The following is a 16,165-nucleotide window of genomic DNA, read 5'->3' as shown; positions in this document are numbered from 1 at the left end:
TGAGATAGGAATTTTGGGTTTTCATGAGCTGTATGCCAAAATCATCCGTATTAAGACAATAAAAGACCTGAAATATTTCAGTTAGTGTGCAATGAATCTAAAATATATGAATGTTAAATTTTCATCATGACATTATGGAAAATAATGAACTTTATCACAATATGCTAATATTTTGAGAAGGACCTGTAAATGTGCACACCCCTAAAATTATCATCTTTTGATTCAGATTGAGAATTCGGTCCTCTTCAGTTCCTAAATGCCATTATTTATAATGAATCTGACAAACCTGTCTCAGTAGGTTTAACTTAATATTTGCTTCCTTTAGCAACAGTCATAGTTTACAGAAAGGCTAGGACCAAAGTAATCTCATTGTACAATGGGGAACGGAAAATCTATGGGGGTCACGTGAAGAGGGCTGTGGACAAGAGATGCCCTCACTGTCTGACTGATCTGAAGAATCTTTATTAAGTGGAGTTTTGCCAATATTGTAAACTCTAGATGTGGGATACCAAAGACGTATGGAAACTGAAATTCAATCAAACGTACGATCAACTACATTTTATTCTAATGGTGGGCGTAGTTGTAGAAGGTCATTGTACCGACTTACTTTTATTCGTCTTACAAATGTGTTTTCAATTGGATTGTACAAGACAAATGTCACACTATAAATAAAATACTTTTAAAATGATTCGTCATGGTCTCATTGTTTTGTATCATAAAAGCAGAGGTTTTTACACTTTTGAGAGGCACTGTACTGAAGTGGTTTAAAAACAAAATCAGTGTCTAAACATGTATGAGTTGAGATGACTAAATCTAACAAAACACAATTTTTTCCAGAATACTGCTAATTGTTCATAAACAGAAGCGACACAGGAAGATTTGGTTTCAGCTTTATTGCTTTAATTTCTCCCCACTGCACAACAAACAACAATTTTCAGCCTTTATGTTATTTGCAGCCACTTTCTGTTAAGCCGCTATACCCATTAGGAATAGAAGCATCACTGTCATCTTTGGATTAAAGATTAAAACCTGTAATTAACGTGACAGCAAGTGGAAACACGGGTTTAGTTTTTCTGCCAATCTTCCCCACGGAGTATTTTTTATGAGAAACAATTTAATAGCTTTATGTAACCCCAAGAGGGCAGTAGAACGTATTGTAGAGAGAAACACATCAGGAGCATCACTGCACTACTTAGATTTAGAGCATATCATAAGGTATTTTGTTCGCTGTAAATAATAAATTCCAGCATATATTTGATATTAAAAATTGATTTTTGCCGCTCCAGTTTAAATGTTGTCTTTTTTTTTTTTTTTTGCAATGATTGAATTATCAAAAGTTTATAATAATTTTTGAAATTCTAAAAGTAAGACCCTGGTGTTTCGAAAAAACAAAAAAATTTTGGGTTATTTCCAATGAGTAATGGGGATAGCTTAGACTGAAGTGTGGTTTGGTGACATTACAGAACCCCAATCCAAAAAATATGAACTGTTCCTTTAAGAGTCTCTAATGAGCTATAAAAAGAGACTGGAGCTACTGTACATCCGTCATTTATGATTTTATAAACATTTTAAAATATCGTACTTTGCTAAACAAAAACTGGTAACAGGTCAGTATGAACAGAGCATGAATTACTCATTATCTATTGTTAATAGAGCCCCATTTTTATGAGTTTATGACTGTGTTACCAGTTAGTTCGCAGGAACAATGAGATGTCAGTAGAAAGATATAATTTCTAACAGTTTATTTATGTATCATGTTTGATGACAAACACAATCTTCAATGCTTTAATCTGCAAAACAAATCCAACAATGAGGTTAATCACACATTATCACACTGCTTGCTCTTCCCAGTATCATTAAAAAACTACTAATATTCTATACTGACACATTATAATGAGATATGATGTAAAACAAATCACACAAAACAGTAAAAACAATAACCTCTAAACTAAGGAATCTTTGAAAATCTAGATTTAAACATGTTAAAAGTTAGATTATTGAAAAAACAGGTACATAACTGTCAAAAATACATTCATTTCATATACATACACTGATTCACATTAAATTCAAAACTGAACCAGAGATCAACAGCTCATTTACTTAATCATAGTTATTCTTTATTGCATTGTAAATTGTCTTTTAAAGCAGCATCAGTAACAAATACTAGTTAATGATTACAAAAGATCAGTAATTACTATGTTTTTGCACTTCAATGCCATATTTTTTTTCAAGTCTGTTATTAATGACTTTACATCTCATTACATTTCTGGAGCACAAAGCTAAAGGCCATTTTGTGACATTAAATGTGAAAGAACTAATATACTTCCTCTTTTGTCTCAATCAAAAAGAATGTTATCTTAAAAATGTAAAAAAGACACAGTCAGTTCTGTTTTTAAATAGAAATTTGACTCGGAAACAATTTATGAGGAAATAACAGTTTAGTCCTCTCTGTACATCACTTAAAAGTCCTTATGTGCGTCAAACAGGTTGTCCATCACAGAATACATTCTACAAAAAGGACAAATAGCAGACATTAAAAACATTTTGTTTGTGTAGATGGACAGAACATTTGCATTTTTTGCAAGTTAAAGCCCCGCTGTAGGTTTACAGCATGTGTAACAGCTACTAGGCCGTTAATGACAGTGAAACCATACAAAATTATTAGATTTGCATTTCAGTGTCACATCTTATTACATGTTGTAGACTTAAAAATATAATTTATTTGTGTAGATGGAGACAAATTTGACATTTTGTAAGTTTTTAAGTTAACAACTTTAGGTGACAGCAGTGCAAAACATTTTCTGTTGTATTTGTGCATGATATGAGGAAATAATGGAGACTATCATCATATTGTGGGTATAATTTCAAACAGAGATCCTTTCTTTACTAAAGGATTTGGCCCAGGATCTTAACTTGAACCAAACAGCAGTTTTAAGGTGTGAGTAACGTACATCGGCTCTGGTAAGTTGTGTACCTGTGATCCCTAAAACCTCCAAATCCAGAGATCTTTGCCTATTAGCATTAGACATTCCACATCCCGTTAAAAAAACAACCATGAGAATCTGTGTTGGCATAGTGTGGTTGAAAAAGGTCGACTGGACGCACACAACTCTTTGTGTAAACATTGGCAACCAATTAGAGCCTGACAAGGTTAGATTTGCTGCATCATTCAGTCAGCTGGGGTATAAAAAACCAAAACATGCTTAACGAAAATCCCACACTTATATTTTTCCCTTTATATATTGACATGAAAAGCAACAGAAAAATATGATTTTAAATCTTGAAAAGAATATAACAATCTGAAAGCTTAGGGTCAATCTGTGAGTCTAACTGAAACAGCTTGCATTAATACAAAGAATAAAGTAAAAACCAAATACTTCCTGAATGTGATGACCTTTTTTTTTTATCAATTTAATTCTTAGTTTAACAGATCTGGGTCTGTGGACTGACTGTCTAACAATCCAGTATATGAAGTTTTTACCTTCACCTTAAAATTAAAACTACATTTAAGCCCAAAAGTATTCATACGCCTGGCAGATTTACTTTGTTATTATTGTTTCTGATAGGAAATGAGAAAGGTACCTCTCAAAGGATAATAAAACAATGTAAAACGAGTTTCAATTTTGGAAGAAAATGTTTAGTTTTTATTGACATTTTATGTAAAAGTGCCATGTCAAACATTATGAACACCCTTCCCAGTGATCAATGGAATCTTCATTGGCAATACAGCAATCAAACCCTTCTTATAATTGCTGACGAGCTTTTTGCATGTATCCACAGATATTTGGACGATATATCTTTGGCCATGACCTCCAAGTATTCTTTGTCATCACCCTAATCTTAAGCTTCCTCCACAGATTCTCTATCAAATTCAAGTCAGGCTGCTCCACAGCATTACTATTACTTGTAGCCTTGGCTATGTTGGGAAAATTAAAAAAATAAATAGTTTAAACATAAAATCTGCCAGGGATATGTATAATTTGCAGCTATGGATTATGTTGCTGTTTTCAAGAAAAAGTAAATAGTGTCAAGAAATATAAATTCAACCAAATTATAATCAACATTTGTCACTAAAGAGCTACCTATATTTATTTAGATTTTATGGCTGTAGGAAAATGTGGCAGTTAATCAATATTTATGTGCTTTTGAATGCAATAACAAACTGATGCCAAGTTCTGTCTGTGTCGGCTAGATGGTAATAAGAGGGTTATAGTTAAATTATATGTAACAGGATTTATAAAATGCCAATTTGTAAAGGTTTTCTTGCAAAAGAACAAAAAAACGTTTTTACTTATTCTGTTTTTAGTATAAATAAAATAGTTTTTAATTTTTTTTAACAGATTTTAAAACTCTGTAGTGCTGAAGAGGGTAAAAAGTAATACATTCAAAGTATATTGGTTGTTAAATAATGATATAAAATCTTAACAATTTTGGAATAATAAAAAATATTTGCAAGTTTTTTGTGCATTTCAATTTCTATAAATAACTAGTTCAAATAAAACAGCAGAGCTGTTTAGTCTTCCTTAAGGGTTAAAACATCTCAAAGATGGTCCAAAGGGATCAGGCTTAGCACTCCTGATGTCTCTATGTCTCCTCCTCTGGGGCTCATTCACCGCATCACTCCATGTTGCTCTGAGACGTGGGCAAGCTGAGAAGTTCAAGAGCTTTTTTTTCTGATTTGGTTAGAGGAAGGTCTTCAGCTGGAGTGCACAAGATAGAGAACCTCTACAATAGAAGCACATTAGTTTGAATACAAGTTAATTCGAAACAGTTTTCTTGTTCTGTACTGATACGACGATAGCTTACCTCTCGCAGGGTACCAGGGGTGATGAGCAGATTGTACAGCATCCATAGGGGAACCATGAGTGTTGAGGAGAGGGTGAACCACCAGCCAAGAGCATAACCCCACCATGGGTACTCTATTGAGTTGTTGAACTTCAGAGGGGTGTACTTAACCAAGGAAAACACAAAAGTCCCCTGAAAATATTCATGACAAAAAGACAATAAGCAGGAGCTAAAGTCTTGGCAACTGAATAAAGAAAATATGTCTCCATCACAAACTGTAGTTTTGACTTCATTAAAATTATTCATTTGTATACCTTTACCAAACTTATATGGTTTCAGGGTTGTCATTTATTTTCTATCTGCTCTCTTCTGCGATTATCTCATAAAATACACAGTGGTGTGGAAGAGTGCTAACCCCTTTAAAGATTTTGTCCCAGCTAAATGTTTAAAATCTTTAAATACATTTTGATACCAGACAAAGTTAAATAAAGCAAATTAAAAAAATTCTAATTATTTTATTTATTAAGTGGAAAAAAACCTATCCAAAACAACATGCCCCACACAACCTTCCCCAGTGATGTAAAAGACTCATAGTTAGCAAAACACTAAGTATTTAATTTAGAAAAATATTTAGCTGCCATATTTAGAAATATTGTAGTACTTGTATTAATGTGTTTTTATGCCTTATGGTGTTTTGCAGACAAGCTAAGAGGGTACGAGATGGAATGTGTTACTGTGATTTTACTTTTTTAATGGGACTCTAATATCTATTCATGGCGCACGACAACCGGTGTCAATGGTGGGATTTTCTGGTCAGGACTCAAGACAAAGTGGGACGGCCTAGTTGCGTTGGATGAATTGCTCCAGTAAAAGTAAGGCAGATGACAAAAAGAAAGAATAATACTGTCAAGGTAAATAAGCTAATTTGTTTTCGAAGGCTGCATGTTCATAATAAGTAAGCCACCAATCAACTCCAAAGCTGAAAACAAGACTAAGCTGGGCAGCGTGAAATAGAGTGCAACTGTTGGAAATGGCCAACTGATGTGCACTGTAAAGAAAGGCAGTTAAGATAAGGAAATAATTCACTGTAAAAACAAGACCTAAATATGGCAAGGCTTTAAACCAAGCTTCATTTTCAGCTGGAGCTGTACATCTTCCTTCGGTGTTGCAAGAAACCCCAGAGCCCCCCAGTATTTAGCCACACACCATTTACTGCAGAATTAGAGGTAATTTAACAAAGATCACGTAATGCAGGCCCCTCTAACACTTCCACCATCCAAGATCCAGCCTTAAGATGCGGAGGGGGAGACATGCCTCAGTGACATTCTTGGGCATATCATATTTCACATAATGTGGTACATGATGCGGTTCACATATGGTGCCTTTAGCCAGGCTGAAAAATGACATGAGGTGACAAGACAGCCTACCCATGAAGCCTCCAAGACTAAAATGGCAACACATGATGGAAGGGAGAACTGGGACTCATATCTGCTTCCCATTGGCAGGCTTGTAAGTTGGATGTACTGGTGCTGGGAGAGTTGTAAGCTTCTCAAATGTCTCTGTGGCATTGCAATACCTTACAGAATGTCTGCTTCTTACCTGAACCCATCTGTTAAGATTACACTCTTCTTAAAGAGCAACCTACTCAAAGATTTGGAGTAAAAGACCCCCCAATGGCTGTTTGCAAGAAGCTGGCAAAGAATCACCCACAAAGTTTGCAAAGGAAGAGTGACACCTAATGAGTTTGATATATCCAGAAACAGATTTAGTACTGCAGGATCAGCATGCTACTGATGTCTTCCTGAAAGGCCTAAAGAACCAAAGAGTAGCCTGTGAAGAATCACTGCCCTCCATCTCTAGCTGTGGCACAGAGGCTTTCAGAAGCCCACAACCAAAATTTTAAAGAAGCTCTGGGCCATTAGGCTGAGATAAGGACAGGTAGGTCCTGGCGCATTTCCTGGATTGATGAGGGTGAAAGTATTCTTGGAGGACCAATTTAAAATGCTTTTGAACAAGTTGGAGACACTACATTTTAAACTGGAACGCCTTCAGCCTGGGGCAAAAGATTGTGGGACAGCTGCATCAAGTTTTTCCAGTGGAAAAGTAGAACAAGAGAGTGACAGCATAGCAGCATGACAGCTACCTGCTGAAGATTCACTAGCTCGGTCACATAGCCCAAACCAGACAAACAAGCCCACCTGTTTTCAAGGTGGTGAAGCAGGGCATATGATGAGAGAGTTTAAGATCACATAGTCTGATTTGATGCAGAGCAATTCCCAGGGAACCTACATTTGAACCCCTCAGGTGCTTTAGCGGTAGAAAGGATCAACACCCCACTTGAGAAATAAAACTGTCCTAACTTGCAAATTGAAATGACTCTGAATGGCCTACCCATTAAAGCAGTTGTTGACACTGATGCGGAAGCCATCGTAATATCAGAAGATGTTCAAAACATGCTGCCACGGGAAGCAAAGAAACCACTCAACAAAGCATCTTGCCAGAACATGGAAGTGGGAAGCAACATGCCCGTCTTGGGTGAATTTGTGGTGACCATGAAGTTGGGAGTCACAAGTTCAACTGGATGGTGGGATTCACGATGCTCTCCTCCTAGGTCTTGATGCAATGCAGGCAGCCAACATGACAGTCTTTGCTGGTCGCCAGGTATTTGTGGGTAAAGAGCCAGTCCCAGCTTGTGTAATTGGGGGGGCTGATAGAGAATATACTGTGGCCCGTGTGCTTCTGGAGGACAATGTCACACTACCCCCGAGAGTGAATGTGTTATCTGGTGAAAAGTTGATAACCCCAAACCTGGGCTTTCAACTGTCCTTGACTCACTAAACATAGCAGAAGCTGTTGGGTCAGAAGGCGTTGCCATCTACTTGGACCCCAGAATTCCAGTTAGACTTTGTAATTTCTCAAGCACCAATGCACCTGTGCCCTGTGGAGCATACTGTATGTTGAAACTGTGGTGTTTGCAGTTTACATAAATGATGGATTGATGTTTTCATCCTTTATATATTTCTTTACAAGTTTAGCCCAAGCTAATGTAAATGTAAATTTGTTTTGAAACTAGTCTTTTTAATTTGTTTTCTGAAATGTGAATTTGTCTCAGGCTTTGTAAAAGTGTTTCAGATTTTGTAATGTTGGTTTGCACCTCCTGGCCACTGTAAATATGACTAGTCATAAATCAGTTTTAGATTTTAGGGCCCTTGTCCGATATCAAAGTGACTGGACTGTATGATTATTCTTTAGCAAGATATAAGTTATGTTTAGGTTTTAAATAGGGTGCTACAAGTTAACGAGACAAATGTTGGATCCAGTAGCCATTGAGGTTGGTGCTAATTGTGTAATGAATGTGTATTTGACTGTCTAATTTAACAATGCATAAAGGGCTTGGTGTGCTTCCAAGTAAGTAGTATCTGCATCGTTGTTAGAGCATTTTAAACAGTGAGCTGTACTGTTTTTTTTATGTTTTTGTGGCACTAGTGGCTTTTATTATATTAATTTTTGACAGTAAGCAGATAGGAAATGGTGGAGAGAGTGGAGTAAGGGTGTGCAGAAAACATCACCGGGGCCAGGGTTTGATTTTGCAACAACCTGCATCGAGGAGTAAGGCCTCCGTCACCAGCACTGCACCACTCAGCTGTACTGTTTATTTTTTATTTGTTGGCTTTCTTTATTAAAGCAAGAATAATGTTACCTCTCCACCCTAAAATATTTTTTTATCCTGCACATAGACAGCTAAATCTTTATACAAAATGTTAGCATGGATCCCGCATCCACCACGCTAACATTGTGCATAAAGATTTAGAAGTTAACATATGTACATAGGTTGAACTGTGGTGAAAAAGTGAAGAAAAACTCCCTCCCCACTTTTGATGTAATGATGGGATAATGTTCAAAAATGTTGCTGTTAAATTTAGAGTGTAGCTTTATAAATGATGCCTCATAATAAACTTAACTGACATATAATCTTAACAGATTTACCTTTACAGTGGAAATGGAGACAAAACTGCACATTTTGGATCTAATTTCTGCAGCAGGTTTAATGCCTGCATTTGTTGCGTGAGAATTAAAACAGATATCATAACATAATGTTAAGGGACTGAGCTATGCTAACTTTATTTAACAGCCTACCAGGCAAATCACTGGAGTGACATATTTCAAACAGTACTTAATAAGGGGAAAAGGCCTGTATCCGATCATGTCCTCGATGTTGTCATAAAAGCGCTCAGCGCCTGTAAAAGAGACAAACAAAGAACGTGGGTAAAAATCTGGATCCACAGTGAACAATCTGTTTACAGTTCCTCCTGGTGATGAACTCACCATACACCCATCCAATGCACACAGACTGCAGAATAGCAAACAGAAGCAAAGTCATTCCACTGCAGGCATAGTAGTCAAATACCTGAAAGATGTACAGTCCACCCTATGTGGAAGATTATATATTTTACTGTCATGTCACAGAGAAATGTGAATTTAACCATATGTGATTGGATCTTACTTCCGTCACCATGACAAGGCCAACAAAGAAGCTGAAGACACAGACGAACAGAAGCAGAAGTTTACGTCGATGGCCGACAAGGAAGAAGGACGGATACAGGTCAGATATTGCTGTTGTGAGAGCTTCCAGGCCTACAAACTGAAGCACAGGTCTCTGGGTCAAAATTTCTGCAGCAATTAACTTGCACCATACATGCAGCATGTTAATTGTTTTTATAAAAAAAGTGTTTTTCTGATTTATTTCAGTCACACAAAGCAAAACGAATTCTCCACCTCACTGTCCAGTCCCAGAAGAATGATCATAATGAAAAATAATATGGCCCAAACTTGAGGAAAAGGCATCATGGCGACTGCTCGAGGGTAGGCGATAAATGCCAAACCAGGTCCTGCAGAGAGGGAAAGGTGAACATCTCCTCAACAACCAACCAGCAACTATTAGGGCAACTTTTGCTATGAAATATTCACTAAGTTGATCCTCTAAACATGCAATGAAATGTTGTTCAGGTGAAACTCACCTGATTCTGCCACTTTTGATATGTCAATGTTCTGCTCATAGGCCATGAATCCAAGAGCAGAGAAGATGGCAAAACCAGCAACAAAACTGGTTCCACTGTTCAAAAGGCACAAATATACACAATCCCTGTAGAAACCAAAAACATATTCATTCAAGTTTTTTTCTTCTATAGCATTTCCTCTTTTAGCATAAAATATTCTTTATAAAGTCTCAAGACTTTAGCTATCAGGTGCTTGTAGTCTTGATATATATATATATATATATATGTATATATATATATATATATATATATATATATATATATATATATATATATACATACATACATATATATATATATATATATATATACATATACATATATACATACATACATATATATATTTTATAAAACCAACAAAGCATTTTGCATCAAACCTGCTCAACTTACTTGTAGCAGTTATTGTTGTACTTATTATAGCTGCCCAATGCAGCTAAGCAACCAATACAAATTGCATAGGAATAAAATATTTGTGTCCCAGCATCCATCCATACCTGCACGACAAACAGAGGTAATTTTTTACAAGTCTCTTATAAAGCACTTGCAAAAAGCAGTGTATTGCATATTACTATTAGCTTGATTGAGAACCCCCCCCCCCAAAAAAAAAAACAAATACAAAAAAAAAACAACAAATCAGAATCAGAATCAGAATCAGAAAAGCTTTATTGCCAAGTACGTTTTTGGACATACAAGGAATTTGTTTTGGCGTAGTCGGTGCAATACAATACAAATTAAACAGTATAAACTTATCTACAATATAATGTAAATATATGTGCACAGTTTTAAGTGAGTGAGAGTAAATATAGAGCAGTATTGGATGTGAGAGCAGTACAACAGTGCAGGTGATCATTGTGCAAGTAAAGCAGGAGTCCAAGCTGAGCGTTAATGTAACACATAGAGTTACAGGTTACAAGTGTCCTGTCAGCAAAAAAAGGGGGGTGTGGGGGAAAGGGAGAGTGTCAGTGTGGTTTCCGGGCTTTGTTAACCAGGCTGGTGGCAGATGGGAAAAAACTGTTCTTGTTGCGTGAGGTTTTGGTCCGGATGGACCGCAGCCTCCTGCCAGAGAGGAGAGTCTGGTCAAATTACACCATAAATGATTTTCCTTCCACTTCATTATTATGCTGTTGTTTTAATATGCAGGTATTATATCTGGCTCAAAAAGGCACTTACAAATACTCTATGTTTACTGGAAAAACTAGAGTCAAATGGAGATAACACAGAGCAAAGCATATGTTTTAATTCACCAGAAACTACGTAACAGGCAAAACAAAGCAGTGAGAAAACCCCAGAATTGGCTAACTTGGTGTCAAAAGATCTTTCTCCTTACACTGTTCCTCTCAGTTTTAGTACACCATTAACAATCAGAAAAGATGCACATTCTCACATAAAATTTCAATAAAATCTATTGACGTTTGTGATTGTAACATGAAAAAATGTGCAACAATTTATAGAGTCTTTATGCTCTTGCTAACCCATGTATTATGCTGTTTTCATTTGAGGCTAAATCCTTAAATAACTGATGTATATTCAAAATTGATTTGCTAGAAAGGACGAATGTGAGGGACAAGGGGGTTAGTTGGGGCAGTACGCAAGTCAAGTTTATTTATAAAGTGCCTTTCACAGACAGAAAGTCACAGTCACAACATTAATCATATTTAAGTTATACTTAGTACAAAAACAAGTATAAAGAAGCACAATAAAATAATGCATTAAAAAGGTCTGGTAGCACCAAACACAGCTCCCCACCCTAACCTGTTGCATCATTGGTGGCATCAATAAAGCAATTATGATTAAAGTCAAATGCTGTTTCTTTCCCGCCGAATTACATCCAAGAAAAATAATTCAAGGGCATCATTATAAGCAACTTTTGTGTCATTTAGCTTAATGTATTTATTTAAAATCATTGTTCAAATCATTATTTTTTCCAGCAATATCGTTAATATTGAAATCACTCTATGGACTGCAGATGAAGAAACACATTTTAACAAATCAGTTAGGAAAAGATGTTTACCTGCGGGTCGGCGAGGCGGGCTGGATCTGGGTAAAGGTAGAACTTGATCCCGTCCAAGGCTCCAGGCAACGTTAGTCCACGAACGAGCAACACGACAAGCATCACATAAGGAAAAGTAGCTGTAAAGTAAACCACCTGTGGAGCAAGCATGATTGGATTTCTTTGTGGAAGAACAGAAGACTGTAGGCGCTTCCCTGCCTAAAAATGCTAAATCTTTTTGATTTAAATTAGGAGCCAAAAACCTGAAATCCTTAAATACACAATTTCTTTTCTTTACTTTTTTGTCGAGAGAAAGGGCAGCAAGTGCAGAGGGGAGCGATTGTTTAAAACTAGGTCGCATCTGCTGCATGAGTTTATTTTATCCTAATTCAATTTAGCACAATCCACATGACTCCGCTCCAGCTGGAGCCCAAAGATAAAAATAATATACATTCAGATTTGATCACTTCTGAGGAAGAATCAAACCAGGGTGGATTCAAAATGTCTTGACAGGAGAATGGTATTTTGAAAACTGTTATAACTACAATGTATTTTTAAGACTAAAGGAGACAAAATTAATGTTTTGCCCCATCAGTTGTAAAGGTTGCTTTTCTGTGTATGTATGGCATTAAAATATCCTACCTTCCCAGTAGACTTCACTCCTTTCCACACACAGAAGTAACAGATGATCCAAGACAACAGCAGACAGAGAGCCAACTCCCATCTAACACTGCCCAGCTCATCGATGCTGCCTGTGATATTTAAAACTCTTCTTCTGCAAATCAAGCACATCTGTCATTTAATCCAACTCTTCACTAACAGAACTGAAATTTTGCCCTTTTATTTATACTCACTCCCAAAACTCTCTCACTGGTGAGGTTGCATTTGCAGGTATAGTCATGTTGAAATAATCTGGTCTTTGATCAAACTCCACACAGTTTTCTGCAAAATACAGAAAAAGTGGGAAAAAATATGTTCAAACAAATAAAACAAAAAACAAACCAACAAAAAACATGGTAAATCTGCAGGCAACACTGTGCTATTCTATGGATAAATATTATTATAATATTGATATCAGCTATAGTGACTTCTTTTTGCAGTGTTCTGTTACTGAGGTTTGATATTTTCTTACATCACCAGGATGGTTGTGGCTCTTCTTATGTTTTTTGGTGTATATGATTTATCAGATTAGGCCTATAGTCTTTAATGCGGGGACATGCAGTACTTTACAAAGTGATTTGTAGCTACAGGAAAGAGAACACCTCCATGATGGTCATATTATTATTTTTTTGCTTTTAATTGTTTATTTAAAACTTTTTTTAAGGGTGGAGTAAACTTACAACAAGAATTGGTTGAAGATGTTTGAATTTATCGTGGATTTTCTCTAAAAAGTGTATAAATTATACATACAGGGTCAAATATATACATAAATTCATCTAATTGTTTTAATCAGTGGTAGTGAAAGTTTATGGATGCCGTTTCATCTTGGCATGGCCAAGGTCTATTAACTTTCCAGTAGTGATCAGGATTCACTGCAGCTGGTAGTTTCTCTTTGGAAGCATAACAAGGATTTATTTGACAGCTGTTAGGAATAACCTTTATTAATATGCTCATAGCTGTTTTTTCCATTTATACTATAGTGAAATAAAGTATAAGTTCTAATGTTTCCCTTTTGTTACAATAGGATAAGAATGCTCATAAACATACAGTACAAGGATAAATGGCCCAAGGTTTGTCATGAATGACCTGAAGCTGGGGCACTGGGGTTGATAGTGGAGCAGCTGGTATAACTGGTTTGATTAGAAAGCTACAGCACACTTAGATTAAGTATGGACACTCGCTACTACACAATCTAACAAATAGACACCACAATAGTGACACATAGTCTACTGATAATCACTGAGGGAGAGCACATAAATTGCATTGGAGTGCCAGATATAAAACTATATGTGACCTTTTATCGAAGCTCTTCATCATCCTTTAACAGATGGCGACGGTCCGAGACGGGAGCCTCAGTGCTGATCTCTGTAATCATTTCTCTGCCTTAATTTAGATTAAAAGAGCTAAAAGTTAGAAACTGGTTGAGAGTCGTTCATTTAAGAGTCTTTAGATAGAGTGTGTGATTGATTCTGGGGACCAAGTACCGGAGGAGCTCCGAGGCGTCTGACCGCCAACAGGGTGCGGTAGCTCGGACACAGCCCTCATTGAAACGACCAGTGTTCAGAACAACTCAGATGTAACTTGAGTTTCAAGAAGTTCATTGTAGACAAAAGGAGAGTTATTTTTAGCCCTTTTAACACCTCAACTTTAGGTACAAGTTATTTAGATGGGTCACCATCATGCCAAAATCTGCATGAAGACCAAACTGTCACCCTCAGATGAAAAACAAATTGAGTACACTTATTAGAAATGACAAACTAGCCACCCAGGCTCAAGGTTTACTTTAACTAGAACCTGCTAGAACACCAGTATCACTTTCCACAGTCTGTTCCAAAATTGTCAACCTGAGAACACTGTATCAACTGTCAAGCATGGTAGTGGGAGCATCATGATGTGGGGCTGTTTCATTGACATTACTTCCAAATTGTTCAACTTCCCATCAAATCAAAAGCTATGCTTAATAGCTGCGAAACGACCAATTTAAACAAACTATAATAATTCTGCCAACAATGATGGCTAATACTTGTTGATCGCTACCAAAAGCTTGTAGTTAAGCTGCAAGTCAGGGACTTTTGATAAGTGATCCACCCATCTATTGTGTGAACCCACTTATCCTTCTAGGGTTGCGTGGGCCTGGTGCCTATCTTTAGTCAACATTGGGTGAGAGGTGGGGTACACCCTGGACAGGTCACCAGTCCAAACCACCACACAGCACAGGTAGAACTTGGTAGAACTTGATCCCGTCCAAGGCCCCAGGCAATGTGAGTCCACGAACGAGTAACACGGCAAGCATCACATAAGGAAAAGTAGCTGTAAAGTAAATCACCTGTGGAGCAAGCATGATTGGATTTGTTTGTGGAAGAACAGAGGTCAGTAGGTGCTTCCCTGTCTAAAAATGCTAAATCTTTTTGATTTAAATTAGGAGCCAAAAACCTGAAATCCTTAAATACACAATTTCTTTTCTTTACTCATTTGTCGAGAGAAAGGGCAGCAAGAGCTTCCAGGTCTGCAAACTGAAGCACACACAGACACACACACACACACACACACACACACACACACACACACACACACACATCCGTGTTTTACTATCTTTATGAGGACTTTTCGGTTACTTCCATTGACTTACATTCATTTTCCTTGATTTTTAGTGCCTAACCCTAACCCTAACCCTAACCCTAACCAGTTAATACCTATCCCTATCCCTAACCCTAACAATAACTCAATTCATACCCTAGTCCTAAACCTAACCCCTGTCCCAAGAACAGAATTTGAAAAAGTGAGGACCAGGAAAATGTCCTCACTTTGCGATAAAAATACCAAAAATGGTTCTCACTCAGCAACAAGTACAAGAACACACACACACACGCACATGCACACACTGTGATATCAAAAGGCAATTTGGAGAGGTCAACTAACCTTACTGTCATGTTTTTAGACTTTGAGAGAAAGCCTATAAGGAATAAAAAAAATGCTCAATAATTGCCAATATGCTCCCCCCACCATTATATTTAAAAAATCAGAACCTTGAAAGAGGAACCTTTAAATAAATAATTGAAAGCCTAAATTAAAAAGACATCCATGCCTCTAAAAAGTAAATGTAATCTTCTGAACGTCACTGTAGATTAGCTGCAAATCATAAGTCACCCAAAAACTCTTCATAATCAAGCTTTATATTTTTCCTGGGTGGCATGTTGAAGTCCTACCTGTGTTCCAGCTGTTCCTGCAGGTCGCCCATGGAAGTTCAGAGTTGAAGGAAGAGAAGAGATATAGAAATGCCCAGGCTAGTATCACTATATAATAGATACTAGAGTACAAAACAACTACCTGACTGCCATAACCCATCCCTGAAAAAGAAAAACACATAAGAACACAGTGAAGATTGTGTTGTGTGCTTACTCATATGTTAACAAATACTTTGTTAACATATCAGTCCTATTTTTAACTTTATGATATGAACATCTGTTCATATCATAAAGTTAAAAATAGACTCTCATCACACAGTATTTTCTGCTATATTTTGCCTGCTATGCTCTGTTTTAGCTGCTTTCAAACCTTGACTGGTCAACAATCAAATACGACGAAGCAAAGTGTGTCAAACTTTGTAATATTTGGTCATCAGCAACAGATACTAGTAGATAATTAAAAAGAAAAAGGGATTGCAGGCATTATT

The 16,165-nt window shown here is 36.8% G+C and overlaps 1 protein-coding gene across 4 annotated transcripts in view; it reads right to left on the bottom strand.

Annotated features, from left to right (window-relative positions):
- Window positions 1–1,727: 1,727 nt before the first annotated feature.
- The window catches only part of LOC124856735 (sodium- and chloride-dependent GABA transporter 2-like), a 34,928-nt gene continuing 20,490 nt past the window's right edge, over window positions 1,728–16,165 (bottom strand). For 3 of the 4 annotated variants that reach the window (XM_047347518.1, XM_047347519.1, XM_047347520.1), the window contains exons 4-15: window positions 15,699–15,839; window positions 12,687–12,774; window positions 12,475–12,607; window positions 11,854–11,988; window positions 10,233–10,336; window positions 9,804–9,928; window positions 9,562–9,674; window positions 9,290–9,427; window positions 9,112–9,214; window positions 8,923–9,023; window positions 4,807–4,977; window positions 1,728–4,725 (exon numbers count right to left, since the gene is read on the bottom strand). In XM_047347518.1, the coding sequence (XP_047203474.1) occupies window positions 4,618–4,725; window positions 4,807–4,977; window positions 8,923–9,023; window positions 9,112–9,214; window positions 9,290–9,427; window positions 9,562–9,674; window positions 9,804–9,928; window positions 10,233–10,336; window positions 11,854–11,988; window positions 12,475–12,607; window positions 12,687–12,774; window positions 15,699–15,839 (1,460 nt within the window). In that variant the 3' untranslated portion in view covers window positions 1,728–4,617. Of the gene's footprint in view, window positions 4,726–4,806; window positions 4,978–8,922; window positions 9,024–9,111; window positions 9,215–9,289; window positions 9,428–9,561; window positions 9,675–9,803; window positions 9,929–10,232; window positions 10,337–11,853; window positions 11,989–12,474; window positions 12,608–12,686; window positions 12,775–15,698; window positions 15,840–16,165 lie in introns of those variants that run through there. The other variant, XM_047347521.1, reaches the window with a different exon arrangement.

The sequence above is a fragment of the Girardinichthys multiradiatus genome, chromosome 20 (genome assembly GCF_021462225.1).
Source record: "Girardinichthys multiradiatus isolate DD_20200921_A chromosome 20, DD_fGirMul_XY1, whole genome shotgun sequence".
Lineage (NCBI taxonomy): Eukaryota > Metazoa > Chordata > Actinopteri > Cyprinodontiformes > Goodeidae > Girardinichthys > Girardinichthys multiradiatus.
This window is presented reverse-complemented; position numbering and strand designations above follow the sequence as displayed.